Below are 15,539 nucleotides of genomic sequence, written 5' to 3'. Positions count from 1 at the left end.
TTGACTTTTTATGGAAAGGGCAGTGGCAAGACAACACCTTTGGAAAATTCCCTTGCTCCATAGAACTGCACATCCCAGGAGCCTCTATTTTTCTCCTATCACCAGAACTCCCTTAGATGATTGGGACAGAGTGGCTGAGCGAGACAGCCTTATTTCGTTTGCCACTCCCCTGACGCCCATCGTTGGCAACCCAGATTATACTCCAGGACTAGATCCCCTGACTTTCCGAAACTGGGGTCAGACTGGCTGCCGATCGTTTGAGTATTTATTTGACAAGTAAGGGCCCCTGCCCTTTGAATGCCTTTGTTCTGGCTATTCCCTGCCTGAAACGGAGCGGTTAAATCTACAAATCGGACATTGGTTGATGCACCTCTCCATTTGCCCTAAGGTGCATTTGATTTCTTACCTCTCTTGAAAAATGGTTGCTTACCAAAACATCCAGTACACGTCTCATTACAGAACTTTACAGCGTCCTCCAATCAGCTATTACTCAACTCAAACCCACAAGCCAGAAATGATAGGAGACGTAACTGGGCCGTTCGTTGACCGAGGCAGTGGAGGGACATTTACTACTGTGCTAGGCATACGGCTCGTAATATGGCCAGTATTGAAACAGCTACCAAGATCGCCACATATTGGTATCTTACAACCAGCTGTTTACGTAGAGACAACCCTACTCGCAAGCCTGACTGCTGGCGCAATTGTGGCTCCTGGCTGCTTTATTACACTTGCTATGGGAATATCCGAAACCTACATCCCGTAGGTAGTATGATGCGGGTTGCTGTTACATAATATGGTAATCCAGGTCAGAGTATGGACCCCAGACTCTGAATTGTTCAACTCAGCGAGTATGCGGTGGGTTACGGCATAACTTCTTCCCTGATTTATGGCACCCCTTCCTGGCTTTATTATCTTCAGAGTTCAGAGAACTTGCCTATCCCAGAGACTTGCGCCTTTTTCGACTAACTGAGGATCTTCGTAGCCCTCCACAAGGAGGTTCCAGCTGACTTGTCTCATTTCGATCCACGAGACTGCACTCTCATCTATTCTTCCATGAATCATGATTCCCTGGGGGGAGGGGGTAGTTTGGTGTATAAGTCTACTCATATTGGTATCCCTGCTGGTGGGCCAATGGCCCCTGTATTGTTATTTTTCTGTTCTGAAAACAATAAAGAGATTTGAACCATAAAAATACCTCTTATTTTGTTTCTGTTCAAGCGTATTAAAAGTGCACATACCCCCAATATTGTGGCAACAGATTCTGAACAGTTTCTTTGACCTGGTCAGTAAAAAAAAAAAAAAAAGATGTTCCAAAGAATCTTATACAGCAACATCATTTGCATGTATAACATCATCTGCATGTACTTGAACTGCTACCATGATATAGGCTTGCTGTAGTTCATTCTTGTTTGTGGAAGTTACAAAACAAATGTTGCTTATATATAAAAAGTTATGTTGATAAACTTCTAGTATCTCTTGTTATTTCTGGGAATCCATATTCATATAGCTTCATGGAAAACATATGCTGTAATTTTATTGAAAGGCTTCAAGCAATGAATAAGACAGTTTATAATTTCAGAACGGTCCCGCTGGAGCTTGTCAAGCAGCACCTCTCACTGCTGGCTATAAGAGTAGCATTGAAGAGATCCAGGGAGAAATCAGCTATCCTGATGGAAAGGTCAGTTAGTCAAAATTATCAAGTCACATGACATTTTAAAATGTTTGCCATCTAGGTAATGTAATTTATTAACATGCACGTTTCTACGGCTTCAGGCGTCTGCAGAATTAGAAAAATAGCTGGCATAGGCCAATGTAAATAATCATATAACAAAAGCAGTGCAGCAAGTTGAATCAAAAACTGTTTTTGGAGATGACAAATGATTGAAAAATGTAATCCAAATGTAAGTCTGTTTCCATTTTGTTTTCACATAATGTTCAATCTAGCTTGATTGTGAAAGTAGAATGTATTTTTAATATAAATGTGGCGATCTTTAATATACTGATTGTATTACGTGACAATGAAAATAGTAGGTGAAATTATAATACATTGTTCAGCATCGTAGGATCGCCACTGATAGTCATAAATGTAGAATCATTCATACGAGCGTGCAGCGACTCCCGAAATGAAACACATGGGAACTGAAGTCATTGGACGATATTCTTTTAATTAACTGGTCCAGCAAATCTCTGTACACATTTCCTCTGTTACCCCTGATTCCGACAGTACTGTACTGTACTGTACTGAACCACTCCAATGCAAAAATTATCCTCATTACTCCGGAGTGGCCAAAGCAATGGTGGTTTCCAGAACTCCGTTATCTGTTAGAACCACACAAGAAACTGCTGTTCATCCAAATATTCTATGGGAGATGCAGGGGTGAATATGTCACCCAAATGTACAGTCTTTGAATTTGGTTGAATTACTCCTCCGGTTGTACAATACGGTCACCCAAATTTACCTCAAGAATGTATGCAAATACTTAAAGAAGCTAAACTTTCTTCTACAAAACCTTCCTATAATTGCAAATGTAGAAGATTTTTAATATTATGCTTATAAAACAAACACGATCCAAGTCATCGTAAAGATGTAATCCTACAATGTATGCTACATTTGGTGAAGTCAAAGCTGCAGTACTCTTCAATCATGGTTCATCAGGCTACCATTGCAGCCTCTAAAAAAAGTCCCAAGTCAAAAGTCCTGCTTTACAATTCCAGTTATTAAATACTTTTTAGAAACACTCATTAAAATGCTTCTTCCAAGACAGCAGCTTTCTCCTCTATGGGAACAGAATCTGCTTCTTTCTAAATTAATGTCGCCTCATGAGCCTATCCAAAAGTTCTTGTTGCAGCATCTAACTTGGAAATTGGCTTTTGTTAGCAATTCTATCTGCTGGAAGGGTCAGTGACCTTCAAGCTTAATCTGCATTGTTCTATCATAATACATTGTAGTAAGAACAAGTCCAACTTTATAAACTAAGGTAGTTTCAGATTTTTATATTAACTAGAAAATTCCTTTGCCAGTTTTCCTCACTAATATTTCTTCTCCATATTAGAAGAGTCCTAAAATTCTATTTAGTTAGATATGAGGAATACTAAAATGATGACCGCAAAACCATTTCTAGATGGATAGTTTCCTGTATTATTATTGGTGGTTATCAACAAGCCAACACACCCCTTCAGGGTAAACCAAGAATTCATTCCACCAGGGGAGTATGCAGCCACTGCTGCTTAATTGAAAGATGTCCCCTTACTAGATTTTTTTAAATATTTGAAAAGCAGACAAATGGCAATTAATCCTTGCGTTCACTAAGTACTTTTGTTAGGATGAAAACACTAGGGCTGACACTATAGGAGGAAAGCAGTTTTAAAAAAAAAACTATTAGCTTCACTGACTTTGTATTAATAAAGTTGTACTAGGGAGCTCTGTTACACATTGACATTTGCTTCGAGGGAGGTATAAGCTTGCAAATCTGTTCTGTTTATGATCATCTGGGAGGACCCTATGATACAGATGAAAATTGTGCGTACTTTATTCCTAGTTCTACATTTTAGGATTCTTCACTGAAGTCATAAATAGCCCACCTTTCTCCTCAAAAAAGGAGAATACCTTTTTTGACCTAGTCCACTCTTAACTTGGCAGGCATTTTTAACTTTCATTTTTTCTCAGCAGCAGTGAGGAATTTTAAAGTTTCATAATATTTAGGGATTGTATTTCATCTAGAAGCCGCAAAATAGGTTTTCCAAAATAGTTACTGTAGGATCGTGTCCCTTTTGACATGGCGACTTAACACTTTTTTCCTGGTATCTGATGCAACTTTGACTGCAAGTGTACTTGGTTCCTGCTAACCAGGTCCCCTGTACCAGTGTTCTTTCCCTAAACTAAACCATTGTTACACAATTGACACACCTTTATGCTCCATGTAAATTCCTAGTAAACGGTACACCAGGAACCTAGGGCATCGGGTTTTAAGAGGGTCCTTAAGGACTGCAGCATGAATTGTTCCACCCTAAGGGACCCCTCACCAAGCTCATGCAAACTGCCATTGCAGTCTGTGTCTTGGTGCAGAGAAAAGTGAAGAGTCGGCATGACACACAGGGACGTGTGCCATGCCAACTCTTCACTTTTCAGTGCACCAAGACATCCCTGTGTGTCATGCCTGCAAAACACTACAAGTGGTATAGGTAAGTCACGCCAACAGTAGGCCTTCCAGCCCTAAGGCTGGGTGCACTATACCCCATGTGTGGGCATATCTGCATGAGTGGATGTGTTCCTGTGATATCTAAGATAACTCTTGAATAACACAAGTGCACAGGGAAGCCATAGTGAGTTCATAGGCTGGACACTTGTGATTACAAGTTCCCCAGCTACATGATGGCTTCAATGTACCCCCAGATGTTTGAAACCAAACATCTCATCTTAATAAACCCACACTGATGCCAGTAGTGGACTTATTATTAAATGCATGCAGAGGGAGGACACCTTAGAGGTGCCCCCTGAAAACCTACAGACTACTATTGGGTTGACTGACTGGTCTGGACCAGCTAGCCACCACAGATGAGTTTCTGGCACCTTGAGGTTAGAGCCCTCGCTCTTGGAGGCCAGGAACAGAGCCTGTTCTGGGCAGAGATGTTCACACCTCCACCCAGAGTCTTCATTCCAGGGCAGGAAGCTTCAAAGGCCTCACCGCCTTTGTTATGCAACCTTGGCCTCTTCAGATAGTGGAGGTGCCAGCCCCTCTGTCTAGACCCCACTTTTGGCGGCAAGATAGGTGGGAAAGCCAGAACCACCCCTAAGTTGGACTAGCTGATGTGGACACCACCTTTCAGATTCCACCATCTTGGTTTGGACCGGAATTAACCTTCTAGGGTCAAGGTTATACCCACTCCCCACAGAAAGTGTAGACCCCCTAAATGTAGGCAGCCCACTGGCTGCTACCTGTCACTCCCTGTAACGTCCCTAAAGTGAGTATTTAGGTGGCACCCCTGAAACCAGGAACTGAGATTCAATGGATCAAGAGAAGGACGAAGAAGAGTCACTGCCTGGAGAGAAGAGCAGTAGAGCTGTGGACTTTTGCTATGAAACCCTGCCTTGCAACTCTCTCGACAATCGCAACAGAGTGACTTGTCCTGCAAGCTGAAGATCTGCCACAGCCTTGGGTAGTCTGCCAGCACTTCAAAAGTCGCCTGCAGTCCCCCTTGGAGTAGAGGAGCTACTCCCCTGTAGTCCATAAGCATTGAAATGCAGAGTCCCGTCCACCGCCTCGCAGCTCCCTAGCCCGACTGATACCGCAGATGACCAGGAGGAGGTACCTGTGCTCTTCAAGGTCAGATATGTCTCCCCACCAAGTGTGGACCAACCAGAGACATGCGGCACCAATACCCGGGGTGCCAGACGCCCTGCACCAAACAGCAGCAGTGGGATTCCAATCCAGATTCTCACTGCACCACGATTGATCAGCCATTGAGGGACGTCAGCATCACAGACTCCGCACCCGAGCCAAATGGTCCGGCTACGGAATAACCGACTGTGCCCCCTTGCTCCAAGACTTCTTGCAACCTAAGCCCCCGCTTGGGAGCTCTCTGACTTGTCCCCAAGACCCCCTGTGCAGCCTGTTTTCATTGGCCCCCTTCTCCATAGTGCGCACAGCTACTAACCTCACCAGTACCCTGCTCCCGGCTAAACCCGGGCAGTTCCCGAAGAACTGCTGGTAGTACTTTGGACCTTGGCCAACTATAATCTAAAACCCAGAAGGTGAACCCCTGAAACCGACGGTACTTACCGCTATGCATACATGTCTTTGATGCTAATAGGATTGCATTGTGCGTAAAGCGAATGACTTTGAAAAGTTTACTTGCCTGTAAAAACTGATAACGTCAACAGTACTTGGCCTTGAACGACGCTCTTGGTTTTACAGCATGTATAAAAATAATTATTTTTCTAATTTGGTCTCAGATTTATTTTTGAGTGTGTCTCATTTATTGCCTCTGTAAGTACAACAAATGCTTAGCACTGCCCTCTGATAAGCCTAACTGCTTGCCCACATTACCTCAAAAGAGAGTGTTAGTACTATCTACTTAGGCTCTGTAAACTAATTGGGGATCCACTGGACTCTGTACACAGTGCACTTCTTTTTAGTGCACTATATAGGGTGCCAGTTCCTACAGTTACCTTATGAGAAGAAACATTCAGTAAATGCTACCTCCAATATTATATAGAAGTGACATGTTTGAACAGTTTGATAATGTCTACCTACACGCAATATGACAGACCTGTTCCAGAGTTCACACATGCTGGCTGGAATTATTCTACGTTTATGCTTTCAGTGAATATTCCTGCAATGCAAAACCAGGATTACAGCTAGTAACCTTTTCTTCACCTTCATTTCTTTTCTAGGTAGAAAAGATTTTAAAAAACGGTTGCCATGTTATTCTTTTTCCTAATGGAACCCGGAAAGAAGCAAGCGCAGATGGAACAAGCGTGACTGTGACATTTTTCAATGGGGATATCAAGCGAGTGATGCCTGATCAGACAGTGGTAGGTATGACATAGAAGCAAATCGCATCTAAATAAAGAAGACCTTTTTCATGCTATCGCACTGCATCATTAGTTTTTACCCAGCTACAAGTGTCGCTTGTATGTTTCCTCTTAACAGATTTACTACTTTGCTGATGCTCAGACAACACATACTACTTATCCAGATGGGCTTGAAGTCTTACACTTCTCCAATGGGCAAATAGGTAAATATTATACCATTTGTTTTATTTTTATACAAATTAAACTAAGAAATTCATATTTTCTACCTCAACTAATGTACATTTTGTCCTGTAACATGAAGCCACTTTCTAAAGTTGGTTAAATGCTGTTTTAGTCTAGTGTTCTGGATTGGCCATGACTTTCTGAATATTTTAATCAATCGGATGATAGGAAATTCATTGAAAAGGCTCAAACAAATGTACATATTCTTAAGTAAACTTGTGCCCATGCTAATCCAGCCCACATTGATATTCCTGATATTTTCTCCTATGTACACTTGAGGACCTGAGTTGGTGAACCTTGTACCTTGTTGCAACAGTTGGTTGGAATAGTACTGACCTAAATGTCTGATTTTTTTTTTTTTTTTTTTTTGGGGGGGGGATTTTTTTTTACTTTTCTTGACTAATAAGAGGGATGGATGGACTAAGTTTGTGAGTCCTGTCAAATTGCGAGTGGGTAAACTTCAGTAGAGGCCTGCTTGCGCCCTACTCCACGGGTGGAGAGGCACTTTGTTCTTTCCCCTTCATGTTAAAAGCTATCCCTGAAATACACTGAGAGATATAAAGGTTTTAACGAATACTCCAGAGTGTTTCCCCTCAATGTGAGGGAATAGATAGAGGCTGACGTCCAGTGTCTCAAGTGTACCCAGTTGGTGACCTCACTAGCTTGGTGAAGAAAATGAAAAATTAATAGATCATTGCCTTTTCCAAAGGGGAGGTGTTTTCTTTCATAGAGGTAAGAAAATGAAGGAATCAATAGAAATATCAGAAAAACATCTGGCATCTCACTTAATGTTTATCGGGAAAAAAAAGGGGGGGTATTTAAAATAAATAAAGGCCATTTATAGTGGTTCTCATTGAGGATGTTCCCCTTGCAAATGTAAGTCTTTTTCAAACTCCATCTGTAGGTGAGGAATGGTGAAGAGTTTATTTCTGTAAGGAGTGTTTTACAATAATAAACTTAGGACGACCGCTAAAAAGCATAAACAGAAGGAAACAGAGCTTTTCTGGGGTTATCAATTGGAGACACAAAACTTTAAATTAGTTTTGAGTGATATATTAATAGTCGATTTCCTTACTTGCTTCTATACCTCTGAGAAAATAAACTCTTAACACCTGAGATGAGGCATTGCCAGCATGAGACACAGGCAGTCATATACAATACCCAGAGAGCTGCATCTTTAGGGAGCCCAGCACACTTACTTTGAAAAGCTTGTATTTTTGTATGGGAATGAGCATAGCTACAGTAACGCCGTGCTGTGCGATAGAAAACGGACGGGATAAGAAGGTGGATGGAAGACTTGCTTATAAACATGATGGTTCTCTTTATTGGTATTCATGAGAGGTAAGCAGTCAAACTGGACTAACTGTTTCTTGAAGAGGGAAGGTGTTCAACTCTTTACAAAAGTCAAGGATTGAAAGGATTTGTCATGGTAGCTGTAAACATATTTGGCTAAAACTAGTGGCTGCCTTTGAAGAAAATGAACCTTATGCTTCGTAGGATCTTCATTGATAAACATAAACATTAGAATAACTCCTGGCTTCTTGCAGGGAACCTGCAACACTTAAACATTATACTTTAATTTACAAATCTTGTGCAAAAATTATAAAAATCAATGTTAGCACCTTACAAAGCCTAGCTCTTTCTTTGCATTGGAAACCATTCAAATTGTAACTCTTCAACTAAACTACATTACAGCACCTGACCTGAAATTGCTGTCTAACTATGAAGAATTAAAGGGGGAAAAGTAAGACAAGATAGGCTTCACATTAACAGCTAAGGGATAAGAAAAAGGGAGCCTGTATCTCTAACAGTTGCACCTGTTCCCAAGATAAATCATGCAGGCATTTGTCTTTCGGAGTCTGCTCTTTTTTTTTTTGGCATCGATAATGCGCTAATTATTTTTCAGTAAATGCTTACATTCCAGCTGATTGCTCCCTGCTTTAGGTTGAGGTTAGCAGTCTTGCGTTTCTGTTTTAGACTTCCTACTCAAATGGATTTCTCCATTTAGCTTTGTACAAGCTTTGGTCCAGTATTAGTGACTTCAAAACAGTCTTGCATTGGATTTCTGCTTGATATACCTATATGTAATCAACAAGCAAGGAAACCTCTACTACTAAATCCCAAGGTGTATCCAACCTGGGGAAAAGCAGGTCCTGCAGATTGTTGCAAAAAATTCCACTAGAAATGTGTACATAATTTACAGGACCCTACTGACTCAATGAAGATCTTACGATATAGAAGAAATTATATGTCAGCCACGGGGCATAAAGATTGTAAAGTCAAAGTTTATATTATGTTCTACTTCTCACAAAAAAAGAACAGACTCTGAGAGGCAACTGCCAGTGCAAAGCAACATAGTATTGAGAGACCTCTGCCCTTAAACACCACTGTCTTTTTCTCTTCCCTTAGCACTGAATATTTTAAGCCTATAAGGCATCCTATTTTCTCTTAACTATTCATACATAATCAACAATTCTAGGTCAGATGACGCACTGTAGATGTTGAGGGGGATTAACTTTAGCATTTTTTTAAATTTAAGGAAATATTTCGGCTAGTGATATGCTTTAAAAATTGCTACAAATTATTAATTATGCTTCTTTTTCCACCTGATTTGCAAGCAAAATGCATGTTTAAGTGTTCCAGGGGGACCCTGCTTGCAGCAGGGAATTATTTTAATGTTCATGTATTCAGTTAACATCAGTACAATACAGTATTAGAAATAAAACTAACTACCCATTTCATCTACTTCCTCTCTTGTCTTTATGGCTGAAAAGCATTGAAATCTGTATCATTTGTTTAAAGTGTGTTTGGTGACCGCATTATAATCTTTATCTATTGCATCTTATTTCACTGTTGTGTCCTGTTAGAAATGGGGTGTCTGGTTCGCCGAAGTATGCACTCTGTCTAAGCAGGAACCACCACTCTAGTCAGGGTAAGCTAGATACACACTAAAAGATAGATAACCTGTGCTCACCCTCTGGTAGCTTGGCACAGAGCAGTGGGCTTATCTCAAGAGGCAATATGTAGAGCAGGGGTCTCCAACCGGTTGATCACAAGCTACCGGTAGCTCGCCGACCCTCTGGGAGTAGCTTGCGCTGATATCTAATTATTGAGACGTGATTTAAGCTTTTCATTTTGTATCAGCCCTTGCCCGCCCTCACACGAACCAGCTGTTCTGATTGGCTGAAGGGAGTTTATCTGGGGCAGGGTGGGCTGGAGAACGTGACGTTTTTCCTCTTAGTCAGGCGCCACCTGTCTTTTCCAGGCTGGCACTGCGCTTTGCATTTCTTTTCCATTTGGGCCTCCCGGAGCAGCTGCTGCTGTGAGGTCATGGGAAAGAGGTGGGTGACACCAGGGTTCACGCACAAATTGACAAGACCCAATTATTGTAATCGGCACACCCTAATTGGTGGTTTTCACCCAGAAGCCACCAGAAGAAAGACAAATGTTCATGAAGTGAAAGGGTTGAGTGCCTTTAGAATCCACTCTAATCTCAGGGTTGATGCAATCCCAAAAATAACGTTGATAGTATTTGTAAAACAAGACCACAGGTAATTAGGTTCCTATATTTTATTTATCCTTTCTAGTATGGATGCGAACTACGAACAAGACACAGCCGACATGTGTTTTGCCACGAGGCCTGCTGGCCAAGGCTTTTTCAAGGCTGATTATAAACAAGAAAATAAGAAAAACAAGGGAAAAGAAAATGAAAAAAGGGGGCAGTGCATGAGGAGAGGCGGGAGGCACGTAACGGATAGGTGATTCCGGGATTAAAGATCAGGTTCCCAAAAGTACAATATAACCATCTTGAAAGTTGAGATCAAATGTGTACCAGCATCGTGTGTAGTAACAGGCAGTAATGCCCACAAAAGAAGGAAAGTAATAGCCAAATGAAAAGGAAAGAAGGGTAAAACAAGAAGGAAGAAAATCAACATTAGTTACATGTGGGACACTAAATAAGCTGACCAAGAAAATGAACACAACGTGGGTAATTATAAGCATTGATCACATAAAAAGTATAATTATGTAAACAAACCTAAAAGAATCAAGACAAACCACAGCAATGGACAATATCATGTCCAGGGTGAGTAATACGTAAAAGATAATCCACGGGCACATTAACATGCGTTGTATCAATGGACAGTAGTTATTTAAAAAAGTGGTAAAGATAAACTCAAATACAAAAGCATTGGTCATATGAAGGCCATAAAACCAGGCTGTGTACAATAATAACAGTCCTCCACAAATTACGACAGAGACAAAATGTAAGGCATACAAAATACAATAGTGAAAGTGGAGACGCCAGGATAAACGCGCGGTATATGGCATAAACATGTCAGCGCTGTAATCTTCAAAGTTAAAAGAAAATGAACCAAACGATAAGAATAGTGGCAGAAAAGACGGACGGTCCTAGTTATTGAACAGATGCGGAGACTCGCTTAAAAAGGGTCAAATCAAAAACTAAGGGTACTGACACTCTAAGCGACAGAAAAAGGGGGAACCGCCGAGTCGGTACTAAAAGGAAATATTATTTTGAAGGACAGGGTCAGGACAAGGTCGCTAGCAGCAAAAAAACTGAGACAAAGCTCACCGATATGGGTCCTAGGACGAATCCTGTAAAATGAAGGCGTGAGAGAATGTCAATCTCTGCAGTCTAACACGAGTGTGTGCAGCAGCTCCACTGATGTATCTTCAGGGGGATGATGTCCGAGTGACGTCGGGTGTCAGAAAAAAGCAGTTGACGGACGGGAGAACGTCCGTAACCATGGAGACACCGAAATAACAGGGAAAGAGAAAAATATCGTGGTTCCACCATTCGGGAGGAGTGCAGCAGGGCTTGACAGGTTCCAGTAGTGAAAAATAAAATACAAATAGAAATAATAAAATGAAATATGGAGAGGTACTGGTGAAATCGAAAATGAGTAGAGTGAGTTTCGCGGGGGGCATCCCAAAAGGATACAGAGATGTATTTTAAGCATTGAACAGATAATAAAATGGGTACACGGAAGAGTGCGTAACAGATGTTATTGTGTCAAAGTAAGATGGGACACAGGACAATCAGGTAAGATTGTAGAAGGGAAACTAAGTAAGAGCTAGTAACGCTTAACCAGTTCCAAGAACTAAAGCAAAAGGACGGTGGTCCAAGGGGTGGGGAGAAGTATAAGTTGGTAAGGAAGGACAGCAGATAGAACCGGGGTTACCATTAGGAAAAGAAAAACACCATCCAAAGTTGAGGTCAAATAGAAACTGAACACATAGAGTGAGTACGTTATTCAATGTAGATGTAAAAAAAACAGTGATTACAGGATAGGTAAATCTCCTCAATGGATTTTCTGCTGGAGTTAGTACGTCTTTCGATTTAGAAGTCAACACAAACAGGGGTTTACAGGATGGAAAAAACTCCACAAAGGGTATTCTACTAGGTCATTTGTACAGCCAGTAATGGATTTCCGCATCTTCATTGAGTCCCGTGTTCACCGTGTTCATACTTATGATGAGTTCGCTCTCCTTCTGTCTCATCCGAAGTTCATGATTGCCACCTCTTGAGTGTGGCTTAATGTGCATTAAGCCAAAGAATTTGAAATTCTTATTGTGTGGATGGTACTCCTGGAAATGCTCTGTGAGAGGAGGTCCTGTTTCGAGTTTGTGGATGTTCGGGTAGTGCTCCATGATTCATGTTTTTAGTGGTCTAATAGTGCTACCAATGTACACTTTGTTACACGGACATATGATTGTATAGATGACATAGTTGGTATTGCAGTTTATCCAGTCTGTAATTTTAGTGGAGAAAATGCCTGCTATGTTGAAGGCCGTCTGTTTATTGATTCCCAATTTGCATGCGTTGCAATTGTGACATGTATAAAAACCCTGGGGTTTTGATAAAAAGTTTGTTCTTGCTTTATTTCTTTTTTCAGTATATTCTGATCTGCAGAGAAGTCGTCTGAGATTTTTTGCTCTTCTGAAGCCCATTTTAGGGAAGTTTTTAATCAGTTCATTCAAAGTCAGGTTATTGGATAGGAGGTACCAATGTTTTTTGAGAATTTTTCGGATGTGGTAATGACCATTGTGGAAGTCTTTGAGGATTCTTAAATGGCCATTATTTTCAGTTTCTTTGTTCAAGGTCTTCGGTAGTATCCGGTCACTCCGTGAGACATCAATGTATTCAGATGCAGTTTGTTTCAAGTCCCGGGTGTCATAACCTCTTTGACCTAATCTGCTTATCAGGTCAGTTCATTTTTCTTCGTAGATGGATGTTTCACTACAGTTTCGTCTCAGTCTTCGAAATTCACCCGTAGGGATGTTTTTGATTGTCGTTGATGGGTGGCAACTATCCGCTCTCAGTATTGAGTTTGCTGCTGTTGGTTTTCGGAAAGCCCTGGTTTGGAGTTTAACTGCTGTGAGGTAAGTGGGCCCCTGACCGAGCGGTAGCAGAGTCAGTAAAATGGACTCGCTTTCATTTTAACGTTAACTGCCACTGCGCTTTAGATCTGCCTTCGGTAATAAAGCGCAATGGCAGGCAACGTTAAAAGTAAAAGTCTTTTCAGGCACTGGGCCGATAACGTGGTGGCAGCCTATGTAAAAATTCAAGGTTCTTGCCTGCACTAATCCGCTCTCACTGACTTTACCACGCTTTAATTTGCCTTTGCGTAGTAGTCAATGAAAGCGGCTCAGTGCATGCAAGTATCTTTGATTATAACATAGACTGCCACCGTGCTTTACATCTGCATTAAGCAGGAATAAAGCGCATCAAAGGTCCTTGTAGGCACTGACCGTTACCACGGTGCCAGCCAGTGTTAAATCAAAGTGCTTGCCTGCATGGAACTGCTTTCACAGTCATGCAAAGGCAAATATATAGTGCAGTGTAGTAATCAGTGAAAGCCTTTCACTACGCTGTATATTTGCCTTTGCATGACTGTGAAAGCTGTTCAGAGCATGCAAGTACTTTGATTTTAACATTGGCTGCCACCGTGCTTTACATCTGTCTTAACAGTAATAAAGCAAGGTGGCACCCGACGTTCAAATTCAAAGTACTTGCATAGGGTTTGTGCAGGTGGAGATTAAGGAGTCTTCTATCTTTGCAGGTGTGTTGGCCTTTTTATTATGTTCTGTTCAAACAAGACTTCAGGCAAGATGTTTGTCCGGTGCAGGCCTAATCCAGCGATAGAGTTGAGCCAGTATTTGTATTGTGTCTGACCCGCGTCTTTGCCGACAAAACAAACGTACGTTTCCTGGAAATCACTCTTGGAATAACCAGCTCTTAACCGTTCTTCTGATTTCTAGATGAGTCTGGATGGCTCGTACCTTTGCCTGGAGTGCATTTCCTAATTTGACAGCCTATATGGAGAAAGTATTGCCACCACATTTTATTGTATGCTGGAATTAATATACCCTGTGCTAGCCCGCAACATAAGTTTCTAGGTTGGAAGTATTTGATCAGCTTTGTCTGCAGTGATTTTTTAGGACCTTTACTATTTTATCTTATCACTACGTGAGTGATGCATAATAACTTGAATGAAAACTTCTTGTGACTGGTAACCAGTGAGGAGCTTTCAGCAGAGGACTGTTGTGGGTTTGTATCATTGTATTGTGCTGCTGACGCAAGGGCCGGCTTTAGGGCAGCGAGACCGGTGCCACCGGGTGCTGACTTCATGTGGGGGAGCCAATATTATGGAAAAGCACTTTCTGCTGCATTCCTGGCCTCCAGCAAATTTCAGACAACAATAAAAATATCAAATTAACTGGGTGATGAATGTACTTCCTGGAAAGAGAGAGAGAGATAGGAGACTTGTGTAATAATCTGTAAAGGAAGATTTTACTCATCGTAAGGTAGCACAGAGGGTTGATATGTCTGCTGTAAAGAACTTGCAGATCACAAAGTGCATATATAATGTAATGTAAACAGATCAGTGGGTTACTACTTTTGTCAGAGAGAACATATTGTTGCTAGCTCTTTATAAGTCAAGATCCTAATGTAGAGCAGTGAGCAAGAGCTGCATGACAACTGCAAAGTATTGGCTGGCTGGACCATTTTGATTTCCCTCAGTTTTTCCATTACCCTAATGTTGCAAAAATAGGTTAATTGGGTAGAAATCAATTCTTATTATTAAAGAGAATCCCCCAACCATGATGTTGGGTTTTAAATTATATGTTTCTGCCTCTCCTGACCAAGCACTCTTAAACTATCCTGCCTACCAGTATGGATGACCTGTGACTCCTATACCTTCTTGTCCTCTGTCACATTTGATTGATTGTCTCTGTGTAATCGGTGTGATGTAAAGTGTTCTGACACCTTGCACTGATAGGAGTGGCGCTATAAAACTAATTAAATGCATCTGAGAGAGAGTGGTTATTAAGTATTTTGTTCAAACCACAGTATGGACTCTGAAGAAATTAGGCTTAAGGTTAATGCAAGAGGGCGTGGGGGGTCTCTTGGAAAAACACATGAGTTGTTTGGGGTTTAGTAGCCCACGACGATTTTCACTGACCAGAAGTAACTCTCACTACACAAAAGGCTGGAGACCCCTGATGTAGAGTGTTGGAAGCTGGCTCTGTATATACTATACCAAAGTAAGGTATAGTGTGCACAGAGTCCATGGAGTCCCCAAAGGTGTAGCAGAGACTAAATTAGGTAAGTACTTGCAGCTCTCTTTGTGGTAGTGTGGGCGAGCAGTTAGGCTTACCCAGAGGGTGTGTTAAGCATTTATTGTATTCACTCAATCAAGGACTGATAAGCATTTATTGTATTCACTCGATCAATGACTGATTACACACACTCGGACCC

The 15,539-nt window shown here is 41.4% G+C and overlaps 1 protein-coding gene across 3 annotated transcripts in view; it reads left to right on the top strand.

The window, feature by feature from the left end:
- CPAP (centrosome assembly and centriole elongation protein) overlaps positions 1-15,539 on the top strand; it is a 521,976-nt gene that overhangs the window by 390,871 nt on the left and 115,566 nt on the right. For all 3 annotated transcript variants that reach the window (XM_085621543.1, XM_085621542.1, XM_085621541.1), the window contains 3 exons: positions 1,580-1,678; positions 6,395-6,535; positions 6,654-6,738. In XM_085621543.1, coding sequence (XP_085477669.1) covers positions 1,580-1,678; positions 6,395-6,535; positions 6,654-6,738 — 325 coding nt within the window. The remainder of the gene's footprint in view (positions 1-1,579; positions 1,679-6,394; positions 6,536-6,653; positions 6,739-15,539) is intronic.

Source organism: Triturus cristatus, chromosome 8 (genome assembly GCF_964204655.1).
Source record: "Triturus cristatus chromosome 8, aTriCri1.1, whole genome shotgun sequence".
Taxonomy (NCBI): domain Eukaryota; kingdom Metazoa; phylum Chordata; class Amphibia; order Caudata; family Salamandridae; genus Triturus; species Triturus cristatus.
This window is presented reverse-complemented; position numbering and strand designations above follow the sequence as displayed.